Below are 15,138 nucleotides of genomic sequence, written 5' to 3'. Positions count from 1 at the left end.
GGAAACTGAACAATACTCTACTCAATGATACCTTGGTCAAGGAAGAAATAAAGAAAGAAATTAAAGACTTTTTAGAACACAATGAAAATGAAAACACAACATACCCAAATCTATGGGACACAATGAAAGCAGTGCTAAGAGGAAAACTCATAGCCCTGAGTGCCTCCAAAAAGAAAATGGAGAGAGCATACATTACCAGCTTAATGACACACCTGAAAGCCCTAGAACAAAAAGAAGCTATTTCGCCCAGGAGGAGTAGAAGGCAGGAAATCATCAAACTCAGGGCCGAAATCAATCAAGTAGAAACAAAGAGAACCATACAAAAAATAAACAAAACCAGGAGCTCGTTCTTTGAGAAAATCAACAAGATAGATAAACCCTTAGCCAGACTGACCAAAGGGCACAGAGAAAGTATCCAAATTAACAAACTTAGAAATGAAAAGGGAGATATAACAACGGAAACTGAGGAAATCCAAAAAATCATCAGATCCTACTACAAGAGACTATACTCAACACAACTGGAGAATCTGGAGGAAATGGACAATTTCCTTGACAGATACCAAATACCAAAATTAAATCAGGACCAACTAGACCATTTAACAGTCCCATAATGCCTAAAGAAATAGAAGGAGTCATAGAAAGTCTTCCAACCAAAAAAAGCACAGGACCAGATGGCTTCAGTGCAGAATTCTACCAGACCTTCAAAGAAGAGTTAACACCAATACTCTTCAAACTATTCCACAAAATAGAAGTTGAGCATTTTTGAAGATGCTTCTCCGCCATCCGAAGTTCTTCAGGTGAGAATTCTTTGTTTAACTCTGTACCCCATTTTTTAATAGGGTTGTTTGGTTTTCTGGAGTCTAACTTCTTGAGTTCTTTATATATATTGGATATTAGCCCTCTATCTGATGTAGGATTGGTGAAGATCTTTTCCCAATTTGTTGGTTGCTGATTTGTCCTCTTGATGGTGTCCTTTGCCTTACAGAAACTTTGTAATTTTATGAGGTCCCATTTGTCAATTCTTGATCTTAGAGCATACACTATTGGTGTTCTGTTCAGAAACTTTCTCCCTGTACCGATGTCCTCAAGGGTCTTCCCCAGTTTCTTTTCTATTACCTTCAGAGTGTCTGGGTTTATGTGGAGGTCCTTGATCCATTTGGATTTGAGCTTAGTAAAAGGAGACAAGGATGGATCAATTCGCATTCTTCTGCATGCTGAACTCCAGTTGAACCAGCACCATTTGTTGGAAAAGCTATCTTTTTTCCATTGGATGTTTTCAGCCTCTTTGTCGAGGATCAAGTGGCCGTAGATGTGTGGGTTCATTTCTGGATCTTCAATCCTGTTCCATTGATCCTCCTGCCTGTCACTGTACCAATACCATGCAGTTTTTAACACTATTTCTCTGTAGTATTGCTTGAGGTCAGGGATACTGATTCCCCCAGACTTTCTTTTGTTGCTGAGAATAGTTTAAATATGGATTTTTAAAGCACAGGACCAGATGGTTTCAGTGCAGAATTCTATCAGACCTTCAAAGAAGACCTAACACCAATACTCTTCAAACTATTCCACAAAATAGAAACAGAAAGAACACTACCCAATTCCTTCTACGAAGCCACAATTATGCTGATACCAAAACCACTCAAAGATCCAACAAAGAAAGAGAACTTCAGACCAATTTCCCTTATGAACATCAATGCAAAAATACTCAATAAAATTCTTGCCAACCGAATCCAAGAACACATCAAAATGATCATCCACCATGATCAAGTAGGCTTTATTCCAGGGATGCAGGGTTAGTTCAGTATACGGAAATCCATCAATGCAATACACTACATAAACAAACTCAAAGAAAAAAACCACATGGTCATTTCAGTGGATGCTGAAAAAGCATTTGACAAAATTCAGCATCTTTTCATGCTTAAAGTCTTGGAAAGAACAGGAATTCAAGGCCCATACCTAAACATTGTAAATGCAATATACAGCAAACCGGTAGCCAGCATCAAACTAAATGGAGAGAAACTTGAAGCAATCCCACTAAAATCAGGGACTAGACAGGGCTGTCCCCTTTCTCCTTATCTTTTCAATATTGTACTTGAGGTAATAGCTCGGGCAATTAGACAACAGAAGGAAGTCAAAGGGATACAAATTGGAAAGGAAGAAGTCAAACTATCATTATTTGCAGATGATATGATAGTCTACCTAAGTGACCCAAAAAACTCCACTAGAGAACCCCTACAGCTGATAAACAACTTCAGCAAAGTGGCAGGTTATAAAATCAACTCAAGCAAATCAGTACCCTTCCTATACTCAAAGGATAAGCAGGCTGAGAAAGAAATTAGGGAAATGACAACCTTCACAATAGCCACAAACAGTATAAAGTACCTTAGGGTGACTCTTACCAAACATGTGAAATATCTGTATGACAAGAACTTCAAGACTCTGAAGAAGGAAATGGAAGAAGACCTCAAAAAATGGAAAAACCTTCCATGCTCATGGATGGGCAGGATTAATATAGCTAAAATGGCCATTTTGCCAAAAGCAATATACAGATTCAATGCAATACCCATCAAAATCCCAACTCAATTCTTCACAGAGTTAGAAAACGCAATTCTCAAATTCATCTGGAATAACAGAAAAGACAGGATAGCTAAAACTATTCTCAACAACAAAAGAAATTCTGGGGGAATCAGTATCCCTGACCTCAAGCAATACTACAGAGCAATAGTGTTAAAAACTGCATGGTATTGGTACAGTGACAGGCAGGCAGATCAATGGAACAGGATTGAAGATCCAGAAATGAACCCACACACCTATGGCCACTTGAACCTCGACAAAGTGGCTGAAAACATCCAATGGAAAAAAGATAGCCTTTTCAACAAATGGTGCTGGTTCAACTGGATGTCAGCATACAGAAGAATGGGAATTGATCCACCCTTGTCTCCTTGTACTAAGTTCAACTCCAAATGGATCATGGACCTCCACATAAAGCCAGACACTCTGAAGGTAATAGAAAAGAAACTGGGGAAGACCCTTGAGGACATCGGTACAGGGGGAAAGTTTCTGAACAGATCACCAATAGCATATGCTCTAAGATCAAGAATTGACAAATGGGACCTCATAAAATTACAAAGTTTCTGTAAGACAAAGGACATCATCAAAAGGACAAATCGGCAACCAACAAATTGGGAAAAGATCTTCACCAACCCTACATCAGATAGAGGGCTAATATCCAATGTATATAAAGAACTCAAGAAGTTAGTCTCCAGAAAACCAAATAACCCTATTAAAAATGGGGTTCAGAGTTAAACAAAGAATTTTCACCTGAAGAACTTCGGATAGCTGAGAAGCATCTTAAAAAATGCTCAACTTCATTAGTCATTAGGGAAATGCAAATCAAAACAACCCTGAGATTTCACCTTACACCAGTCAGAATGGCTAAGATTAAAAATTCAGGAGACAGCAGGTGTTGGAGAGGGTGTGGAGAAAGAGGAACACTCCTCCACTGCTGGTGGGGTTGCAAATTGGTACAACCACTCTGGAAATCAGTCTGGCGGTTCCTCCGAAAACTGGGCACCTCATTTCCAGAAGATCCTGCTATACCACTCCTGGGCATATACCCAGAGGATTCCCCACCATGTAATAAGGATACATGCTCCACTATGTTCATAGCAGCCCTACTTATAATTGCCAGAAGCTGGAAAGAACCCAGGTATCTCTCAACAGAAGAGTGGATGCAAAAAATGTGGTATATATACACAATGGAGTACTATTCAGCCATTAGAAACAATGAATTCATGAAATTCTTAGGCAAATGGATGGAGCTGGAGAACATCATACTAAGTGAGGTAACCCAATCTCAAAAGATGAATCATGGTATGCACTCACTAATAAGTGGATATTAACCTAGAAAACTGGAATACCCAAAGCATAATCCACACATCAAATGAGGTACAAGAATGGAGGAGTGGCTCCTTGTTCTGGAAAGACTCAGTGAAGCAGCATAGGGCAAAACCAGAACAGGGAAGTGGGAAGGGGTGGGTGGAAGAACAGGGAGAGGGAAGGGGGCTTATGGGACTTTCCTGGAGTGGGGGTCTAGAGAAGGGGAAATCATTTGAAATGTAAATAAAAAATATATCGAATAAAAAATTTTAAAAAAATATGTATTTTTATTGATATATTTTTTATTTACATTTCAAACGATTTCCCCTTTTCTGGGTCCCCCCTCCCCACAAGTCCCATAAGCCCTCTTCCCTCCCCCTGTTCCTCCATTTACCCCTCCCCACTTCCCTGTTCTAGTATTCCCTTATACTCTTGCACTGAGTCTTTCCAGAACCAGCGGCCACTCCTCCATTCTTTTTGGACATCATTTAATTTATGGATTATATCTTGGGTATTTAAAGTTTCTAGGCTAATATCCACTTATCAGTGAGTGCATACCATGTTTGATCTTTTGAGACTGGGTTACCTCACTTAGTATGGTGTTCTCCAGCTCCATCCATTTGTCTAAGAATTTCATGAATTCATTGTTTCTAATGGCTGAATACTCCATTGTATAAATATACCACATTTTTTATATCCATTACTCCGTTGAAGGACACCTAGGTTCTTTCCAGCTTCTGGCTACTACAAATAGGGCTGCTATGAACATAGTGGAGCATGTGTCCTTATTGCATGCTGAAGAATCCTCTGGATATATGCCCAGAAGTGGTATAACAGGGTCCTCAGGAAGTGTCATGCCCAGTTTTCTGAGGAACCGCCAGACTGATTTCCAAATTGGTTGCACCATCTTGCAATCCCACCAGCAGTGGAGGAGTGTTCCTCTTTCTCCACATTCTTGCCAACACCTGCTGTCTCCTGAGTTTTTGACCCTAGCCATTCTGACTGGTGTGAGGTGAAATCTCAGGGTTGTTTTGATTTGCATTTCCCTAATGATTAATGATGATGAACATTTGTTAAGGTATTTCTCAGCTCTCCCAAGTTCTTCATGTGAAAATTCTTTGTTTAGCTTCATACCCCACTTTTTAATGGGGTTATTTGGTTCTCTGGGTTCTACTTTCTTTTAGTCACTTGTTTATTTCAAATTAGATACTGGACATTCTGAAATTATCACTATTTTGTAATGCAAGTAATCTAAATGAAATGAATTTTGATATATTATTTAAATAAAAAGATTCTAAGTTTTCTGGATTATGTTACAGTTTTTATTATTTATGGGTATGGGAGTTTTACCTGCATGTGTCTCTGTGCACCAGATGTAGGTGCCCGAGGAGGCCAGAAATGGGTATCAGATGCCCTGGAACTAGAGTTGCAATGGTGGTGAGCTACCATGTGCATTCTGGGAACTGAAACTGAGTGCTACAGAAGAGCAGTCAGTAGTACTCTTGATCAGTGAACCATCTCTCTAGCCCCTTGAACTAGATTTTTAAAAGCTATTGTTTGGGATTGTTAGTATATTGTTATAGTCTTTTTGTATGTACAAGGCTTTAGTTTCAGGACCCCATTTGATACAAAAAGCATTGACTGCTCAAGGCCTTTATATAAATGATGTATTATTTTCATATATCATATACCTATCCTCCTGCATTCTGTCAGACATCTCTAAATGGCTTATGCCGTAATCAGTTAAGTCAAAGTCGAACACGTATTAAGTACTTGCTATTCTAATTAGTTTAAGAAATAATGGCAAGAAAAGAATTTGTGCCTGTTCAGTATATACACAGCAATTATAGACCTGCCTACATTTTTTATTGAATCAACAGCTCCATAATCATATAGATATGGGACTGATTCTATTTTAGGACTTTGTGTCAACCAAGGAATACACATGGTTCCTGCCAAAAATGTGGCAGAGGAATGCCTTGTCAGATATCAGTGAGAGGAGTGGTCCTTGGTCAGGTGAAGGCTCAGTAGATGCCCCAACAAAGGGAAATCAAGGTGGGGTGGGAGTGGATCAGATGGAGGGGTATATACTTGAGACAGGGGGTGGGAAGAGGGGTTGGGGGTTTTGGGGGAGGGGGGAAACCCGGAAAGGTTTTAGCATTTGAAATGTATATGAAGATTATATTCAAGAAGAAAAAAAAGAAAGAAAGAAAAAGCTTTACCTGCTAGCCTTTTAAAGGAAACACCATATAAATGCCTTTGTGTTCACCCTCTGTGACAGAGGGAACAAGTTGTAGATAGTTATTACATCCAGCTAAAGATCTATTGGCAATTGATATCTACTAGGAGAGGGAGAGTCAGTTTTTCTTTTTAAGAGTGTAACCTCAGGTAGGTTGACTACACTCCCGCGGAAGGCCACATATGAAGCGTACAAGAGGAGCACACACGGAACTTGATGGGATATAAAAGCACATAAACTTGGGTGGATAAAGAAAGAGGTAGATCAGAAAGGAGAAAAAAGAGAGTGGAATATGATCAAAACACACTGGGCACAGTTCTCATCTCAAAAAATCAACTTTTTAAAAAAAATGATTTTAAAAAGACTAAAAACATTGCGTCAAGGAAGCTTTTCTTTACCTTAAACAAGTGCAACACTTTGTCATAATCGTGAGTATTGTGCGGCATCAGGTATCAAAGGAGTCCTTTGACACGTGTCTTCTTGAAGGATGAATTCAGCCATGATAAATGATTTGAGCTCCTGTTTATTTGGCAAAGAGGTAGATGCGAAGCTAAGGGATGTGAGTTCTCCTGAGATTAGAGTGGGCTCAGGAAGCAGAGCCCTGAGGGTAGAGTAAGGGCAGCTCCAGAGACTGGAGTGACCTGCCCCAAGGCAGGAAGCACAGCCTTGTTGATAGACTAAGCAGAGCCCCAGCTCAAGCAGAGAATGGAGTGGTCCTCCCCAGGAAGCCTGGACCTGAATAGTGAGTTCTGTGATGTGGGCTTTAAAGAAGTAGCTAATGAATATTTATGAGGTGGATAGAGCATTCAGAAGATCAAATGGCACGTTTCCTATCACAACTCATAGTGTATCAGATCATAGTTTCATAGTATTTTCCCCAAAAGGGGAACTGTGTCAAAAACAAAATGTCAGATATACTTGAGGTTGGAAACCCTTCCTTAGTACAGATGTGTTTGGGAATGTTCTAGTGATGTAGCTTCTGAAACAACCTGACTGCGATTTTGAGGATGTTAAACCACAGAAGGGCATTTTGTCTATCAGCAGGCACAGCTACCAAGATACAGCTGTAGTCTCCTTGGTTGGACTGTATTTAACCCTTTGCTTATGCAGTGATCTGTCCTACCCATTCCCTGGGACAGTGGGAGAGCTGTCTTTCATTTAGTCTGATGTAGTCTTGTATATTAAAATGTATGAAAGGCAACGGTGCCTCACATATGTTCCTCTGGTGAAAATGCTGTTCCAACCTTGGAAGTCTGCTTGTTAGCTGCCTGGAAACCGGCTAAGACCAGCTTTTCTGTCTTCCAGCGCTGCTCTGTCTTTCCTCGGATTTGGACCCTCTGACCTTCTCACACTGAACAAGCCCTATCTATCACTTACTTTCCTCAATATTCTTAACTCCACCATTGTAACCCTAACTTTTTTTTTCATTTCAAATAGACATTTTTCCATACAATACACTCTAATCACGGCTTCCCTGCCTCCCAGATCCTCTTCACCTCCCCACCCACCAAATCCATATTCTTTTTTTCTCTCTCTGTCTCTTGGCCAGTCATGAATTTAAAGACATTGAAAGGGGAAGGGGGTGTCTACAAGCCCCAAACTGGCCTGACAGGTATGGGTTTCAGACAGCAATCTTGTGCTGCTGGATTTCAAACTCTCATGATGGGGTTAATGTTAACCTTTAAAATCAGCTCCTTGCAGACATACTGACTCTGTAAAAGTAATAAATAACCAGGAGAATGCCTCATTGCTTAGCTTATCACAGTTCTTACCTGGAAGGCATAATGTCAGAGAGTGACCTGCAGAAAGAATCTGGTGCTGTCCTTTACAGACATGCAGAGCCACCACAGTTGGAATCGCTGCTTTGCAAGGGCACTTTGGGAGTTTTCTTTGCTTGTTTTGTGTTTGTTTTTGTTTTCTTATACACAGACATGTGGATTGCCATTCCAGAGCACTTATTCTGGGTCATTTTGCCTCAGATGAGCTCTGATTATGTTCAGTAAGCCTCATTTTGCTTCTCACATTCACAAGGATATTTTTTTTCTGTTCTTTTTTTTCTATATTCTTTGTTTACATTCCAAATGATTTTCCCTTTCCCGGTTTCCCCCTCCCCATAAGTCTCATAAGACTACTTCCCTCCACCAGTTCCCCAATCAACCCCCTCCCACTTCTCTGTCCTGGCAATCCCCCTATAATGCACAAGCACATTCTTGAAATCATTGAATATACTGTTTTGTCCAAAACATACTATGAGCTGAAAATTAAAGGTAGCCTAATTTAAAGCATGCAGGAGGGGGGGGGGGAGAGTCACTTCACAGAAACCAAGCAGAAAGTAAGTAAAGTACTGCACACACACTGGTCAAGATGGAGAGAAAAAACACCATATTTTTATAGTATATCTGGATATGCTATGACTCCTGCTTGGATAGCCAGATGCAAACTAGTCACACTGAGGTCAGATTAGCTTGATCCTTTGCATAATGATCTAATGCACTAAAATAAAGCATTAGATTTTAATGAGGACTTTACAGTAAACACACAGCCAAACTTCCTGCACACTTGCTATAAATTTTTGCAGTGAATCCTGTCACAGTACGCATTTTTGTTTAGTTTTGTTTCCTTTAAATCATTATGCAGTATACTGTAGTTTGTTCTTTTGTTTATTTGGTTTTCTCTTGAAACTAGATTTAGGAGAACAAGGATAAAAATAAAGTATTACTTAATTCTGATAGTAATATAAAACTTCACATTTAAAATATATGCTACTGCTTGCTTTCATACTTACTCTATTACATTATGTTAACATTAGGTGTGTATAATTCAGTCATGTGAATATGTGTGATATAGTTACATAAATAGTCCAGTTCAGATCACTCTGAAGGAGTCAAGGGTATCAACACATGCATATAAACACGGTTAGCAATACATAAACACTTCTTAGTAAAGAGCACATTTATGATGAAGATATTTTTCTTCTTACAAGCTTCGCCAGTGCGTTTTTTACTTCCTTGTTCCTCAGACTGTAGATCAGTGGATTTAACATGGGAATCACCGTGGTATAAAACACCGAGGTCACCTTTTCATGGATGAGTGAGCCATTAGAAGCAGGTTTCAGATACATGGACATGAGAGACCCATAAAATATAAGAACAGCTGTCAGGTGGGAGCTGCAGGTGCTGCAGGCTTTGGACCTGCCCTCTTTAGAGTGGATGCGGAGGATACTGGTCAGGATAAACCCATACGAGATGACTATTGTCAGGCTGGTGGCTATCATGTTAAATCCACCAATGACAAATATCAAAAGTTCGTCGATGTAAGTGCTGGAGCAGGAGAGTTGAATAAGAGGAACAATGTCACAGAAATAATGTTTGATGATGTTGGATTTGCAGAAAGATAACCTTAATATGCATCCGCCATGAATCACAGCATCGGTAAAACCCACTGAAAAGACAGCAGCCACCAGCAGAGAACAGACCCGAGGCGACATGATGACTGCATAGAGCAGTGGACTGCAGATGGCCACATAGCGATCATAGGCCATGGCTGCCAACATGTAGCATTCGGAGATGACAAAAACACAGAAAAAGAACAGCTGAGCCATACAATCGGAATATGAGATACCTTTATCCCTGCTTAAAAATCCCACCAGCATTTTGGGAGTAACAACAGAAGAGTAGCAGAAATCTAAAAAGGACAAACTACTGAGGAAATAATACATGGGGGTATGAAGTTGTGAGTTCAGCTTGATGACCGCAATCATGCCAAGATTTCCCACCACTGTGACTATGTAAATCCCCAAGAACAGGCAGAAAAGGGGCAACTGAAGCGCCGGTTCCTCAGTTAACCCCAATAACAGGAACTCAGTCACTGAGGAGTGATTCCTTATGCTCATCCTCCTCTGAGAAATTTGTAAAGATGAGGGAAAAAATGGCAAATGAAGGAGAATCCCAGCTGCTCTCTAGCCTTCCAGAGCTCAGATGTTTCTAGCTGTAAAAACAAAGTCTTGTGTCATAAAATTCAAAGGGGAAGTGTGCACTTTGGAAAGTTGGTACACACCCTCCTACCATTGTCTTTTATGAACCACTAATACAATTCACCATCTCCTCCTTGGCTTCCTCCTGGAAAAGGACAAAACATTCCACCCCAGAATTTGGGACAGGGGTGATCCTAGGGAATGTGAAGGCATTCTCCTGAGGACTATATAGTATAAAATATGTCCAAATGTATTTAATAATAGGCCACTTGGACATGATAGATAGATAGATAGATAGATAGATAGATAGATAGATAGATAGATAGATAGATGATAGATAGATAGATAGATAGATAGATAGATAGATAGATAGATAGATAGATAGATAGATAAACAGAAGACAGACTCGGGAAGCAAGTTCTCCTACATGTGATTTGCAGTACTTTAAAGGTGATTGTAAATGGTTTTCCTGATGGGAAGTTTATTCTTCTCACATTTAATTGGTGATGGGAGAATGTTGACCACACAAGACCATTTCAGCTTTTCTTGATCTCAACTATTGTCTGGGCTAAGACTTCTTCCTCATTTCCACTATTGGAACGTCAGCAAACCAAAGATCTGTTTCTCTGCCTGGAGACTTCCAAACAGCATTTCTTGTCTATTCCTGCCATCTCATGAAGAGATAAAATGGCACCCTTCTGCAGTGGCTAGTCCTCAGGCCAAGCAAAGCCTTGTCTCTGACCTGACTATTTTTTCCTTAGTTTCTGTGCTGACCACAGCTCTGTGTGAACTCTCAGTACAGGTGGAGTTCTGGGCTTGTATCTATCATTTATTCAATCTGTGTGGCTCCATGACTCTTCAAGAAGCTGTTCTCTTTTGGTTTCCAACCAGTTACTAATATTAATATTAAGGGCACTTTATTTGGCTACCTGAACTTACAAAGATGTAAGAAATTCTTATTTCCCTGAACCCTCTATATTTCTGAAGAAAGGGAACTGAATGATATTCAACAGGTGTTCTCTTAGTGAGGTTCAGCTCTAGGAAGCATACTTCTTTTGTATCATGAGCAAATAGGAGTACTCATTGCCCTTGGCCTGTTTCTTTCCCATTATCCCTTACCAGTTAGGTTATACATGTTCAGAGTACTAATGCTGACTGTACAGAGAGACAAATAAAAGGGGCATTCAACGAAATTTATATTTCTGGATTTTATTTCACCTTTAATCTCATGGATGTTTCCTTACCCATTTTTAATCTGTCCTAAGTGTCATAAGCACACTAACAATTTTAAATACATACCTAACCCTCCCCCAAATCTTGCTAGCCTTTCTATCAAAGTGAAATGTCTCTCATATTCCATTTTTTCTTTTGACCTAGTGTCCTACCTATATCTTTTGTTCAAGTCAGATAGTTCTCTTTATTATTTTTCCTAATTCCAGTGGAAATTCCACATTTATGACCTTTCTACTAAAAATGGTCCTTTGCCCATCAACATCAGCATCACTCGGAAACCTGTTAGGACAAATCTTTGAATAAATGGTGTATTTCACACTTATGGGGCATATTGGATAAAAGTGGCCAAACTTAAAGTGTTCAGTAGACAGTTATAAATCAAGGCCATTCTATTGTAAATACATACTTTTTCTAAATCTGAAGTTTCATTATAAATACAGAAGGTAACAAAAGAACACTAATAATAGTTCTTTTTACTATTCTCTACATCTCTAAGACTTATAGGGAAGTTACTGATCCAAAATGTAGTCTTTGTGAAGTTTTTATGTACAAAACTTAGAAATACTGCCAAGCATTGCTGTATAAATAAGAACAAAAGTATGAACAGACTCTAACATCATAAATTCTGAAAAGTATGTTTTGAAGCTCAATCTAGTGACATCTTCTCTCTTTTCTCCACTCCTGCCACTGACTTAGTTGGGCACAAATATGCCTAAGACCCTAGAGCTCACGAGGGCAATTATGACTAGATTATGTAATCCATGTTATAATAGTCAGATGATATGATCATCATTATTCTGAAACTCACCTTCTTCCTCCTGGTAGCTTTAGGTGAGAGTCTCTTCTCTTTCCCTACTCCTCTAAGAAATAAATATGGATTAATTATACCTTCTTCCTTAACTCTCTAAACAATAACAGATAATAAGGTGCTGAGAGTTCTTAGTTCAAGCGTGTATTAAATGTAGAAATATAAAATCCCCAGGGTTTCTTTTCTCCTAGGGTTCAGCAGCCTGTATATTTGTGAGATCTGGTCCCATGCTGCACTATACACCATTTCGTGCATTCATTGTAGATTAGGCACACTGTGCAAGGCTTCCAAACACTCCCTGAGAGCTTGTGCAACCCACTGGGTCTATAGGCTTCCCAACACATACCCTGCTGGGATGCACTGTTCAATAATCAAACATCTGAGGAAGCATCTATGTGTTCATAGGTGTTGTTTGGCCTCAGAAATGGAAAACCTCATTACTATGGAGAATAGTAGATTACAAATTATGCCATTAAAGGTAGAGTGAATTCAATTAAGCTGAAGGGATATGATATATTTGGGATACAGATAAGGCTATGAATGGAGAAAGACAAAGAAAACACAAGGTCATTAGGAAGATTGAGTGGTTCCTGGGTAAAGCAACGGGTTCCATGTTTCCAGATCTAATAATCACGAAAGCAACATGCCCCAAGGACACACAGACTTGGCCTCTGGTTCCTAGTCATGGATCTCTGGGATATCTGGCAAAGTGCTTCATGATCTGAAATTTCAGGGAAAAATAACTAAATCTGGCTTTGAAAATATTTATGACTTATCTCATAATTAGTTATGAATTGTCTATTACATTAAAACCAGAAACACTAGGGCCTGGAGAAAAATAAATACATACATTGTGGCCTTTCTTTTTGTTACTTTGGTGTTAAACTGTCCCCTGAAATCAACCTATATTCTTAGGAAACACACCTTTGGGTTCATCCATATCTTCTTAACTGTCTCCCTTTGAGGTATCATACCTATAGAACTTCTTCCAATACACACACACACACACACACACACACACACACACATACACACACACAGAAATCTAGACTCTACCTATGAAAGAAAACATGCAATATATATTTCTGAATCTGGCTTATTTTGCTTAACAATAATCCTCAGTTCCATCAATTTTCCTACAAATATTTTTTCTTTTGTTTTTTTTTACAGCTGAGGAAAAAATTCATTTTTATATGCACCATATTTCTTTACCCACGTATCTCTTGGTAGATATGTATGCTGGCTCTAATTCCTAACTTTTATAAGAAATGCTGTATCACTGATAAGTCGATATTAGCCTAGAAACTTGGATTACCCAAGTCATAATCCACATATCAAATGATGTCCAAGAAGAATGGAGGAGAGGCCCCTGGTTCTAGAAAAGCTCAGTGCAGCAGTATAGGGGAATACCAGAAAAGGGAAATGGGAAGGGGTGGATGGGGGAACAGGGGGAGGGAAGAGGACTTATGGGACTTCGGGGAGTGGGGAGCCAGGAAAGGGGAAATCATTTGAAATGTAAATAAAAATATATCAAATAAAAAAAAAGAAAAGAAAAAGAAGAAGTGCTGGAGTAAACAGTGATGTACATGCTCTTGAACTGTATGAAATACAACCAGAAGTACAGCTGAGTCATACTGTATGCTTTGTTCTATAAGGCTTTGTTCCCTCAGGAGACTCCATTGTAACAGTGACCACACCAGTGCACACTCCCCCAAGGCGTGATCAACTGTTGCTCTCTCCCCAAAGACTTTCCAGCATTTGCTATTTGCATTTTAGTAACAGCTCTTTCAGACAAGGTGGGGAAATGGTCTCTAAAATCAGTTTTAACCTGTGTTTTCTTGGTGACTAAAGATGCTGATCACTTTTTCAAACATTTAGTTGCCCTCTGAATATTTTCATTTGAAAGATGCCAATTTACTAATCATCATCTGGAACTGTCTCTTTACTGTAACGCTTGTTGACTAGAGGATATCGGATTTGGGGCATTTAGTTTTTGCATTTCTTTATATGATCCAAGTCCCTTGCTTAATGTTTAGTTGGAAAAGCTTCTATTTTTCCATTTTGTAGGTTGTTGTTCCACTTTGGTGATGTTTTTCTTTGCTATGTAAAAGTGATTTAAAAAAATTCATTCAACAGTCTTTAGGGTCTCATCAATACTTGGGATTATTTGTGAGCATTTCAGAAAGTTCTTGCCTCTGCATTTATCTTAAAATGCTTCTCTCTGGATATTTTGGTGTTTTATATTAGGAACTTAGCTCACTTTTGTAGTGGGAAATATTAAAACTGAACCGAGAGGCTTCCCACACTACTACCATGCACCTGCTGGCCATATGGCTTCAGCCATGTGATCTCAACTCAGGCATCTTGAGGTCTCTCTGGGCTGGAGCTCCCTTTGTGGATCGCTCCCCACCCCTCTTCCCCCCCCAACTCTGTCCCTGCAGCCATCTCATCCACCTCTGTCTCTAGCTACCCACCCTACCCCCCACTCCCCCCCTACCCCCCACCCCCTGCAGCAACAGGTCACTGGCATTCCCAGCTCTGCTTCACTTGTCTCTGGAGCCCCTGGTTCCTTCTCAGCCATAAACCCCTGTAGTCAGTGGTCCCACATTCCAGTAACCCAATAAAACAAAATTCTTGAGGCTTATCATTAACCAGTCAGATTTATATATCAATAAAATCTCAATTCACAAGATGCCCACACAATAATATCTGTGACAATTGGTGATACAAGCTGCCCACCTAGATTAGACAAGTTACCCCAATTATTTTATCCTTATATAATAACATTTCTACCTGTAACTATTCAAAGCCACGCTGGTTCTAAATCATGTGAAAAGATTTATCTTTTGACTTCTTCCTGTTTTATTGGCCTTGGTGTTTGTTCTATGAAACTGGATGTTCTAACATTTGAAATATACATATTTGCAATTGTTGAGAAATTGCCTTCTGTATTATGATGTAATAATACATTGGTGGGATTGTTCTTTTTGTCTCTTCTAGGTTTAG

At 39.5% G+C, this 15,138-nt stretch overlaps 1 protein-coding gene across 1 annotated transcript; it reads right to left on the bottom strand.

Annotated features, from left to right (window-relative positions):
- Nucleotides 1–9,071: 9,071 nt before the first annotated feature.
- LOC127689744 (olfactory receptor 8D4) lies at nt 9,072–10,019 on the bottom strand. The gene has a single exon (XM_052189363.1). It carries the CDS (start codon nt 10,008–10,010, stop codon nt 9,072–9,074), a length of 939 nt encoding a protein of 312 aa, XP_052045323.1. The 5' UTR covers nt 10,011–10,019.
- Between the last annotated feature and the right edge of the window lie 5,119 nt (nt 10,020–15,138).

The sequence above is a fragment of the Apodemus sylvaticus genome, chromosome 7 (genome assembly GCF_947179515.1).
Source record: "Apodemus sylvaticus chromosome 7, mApoSyl1.1, whole genome shotgun sequence".
NCBI classification, from domain to species: Eukaryota; Metazoa; Chordata; class Mammalia; order Rodentia; family Muridae; genus Apodemus; species Apodemus sylvaticus.
Note: the sequence above shows the minus strand (reverse complement) of the source record. Positions and strands in the feature narration are given on the sequence as shown.

Coding starts and splice junctions, on each gene's coding strand:
- LOC127689744 (XM_052189363.1), bottom strand. CDS start 10,010: ATGAGCATAAGGAATCACTCCTCAGTGACTGAGTTCCTGTTATTGGGG.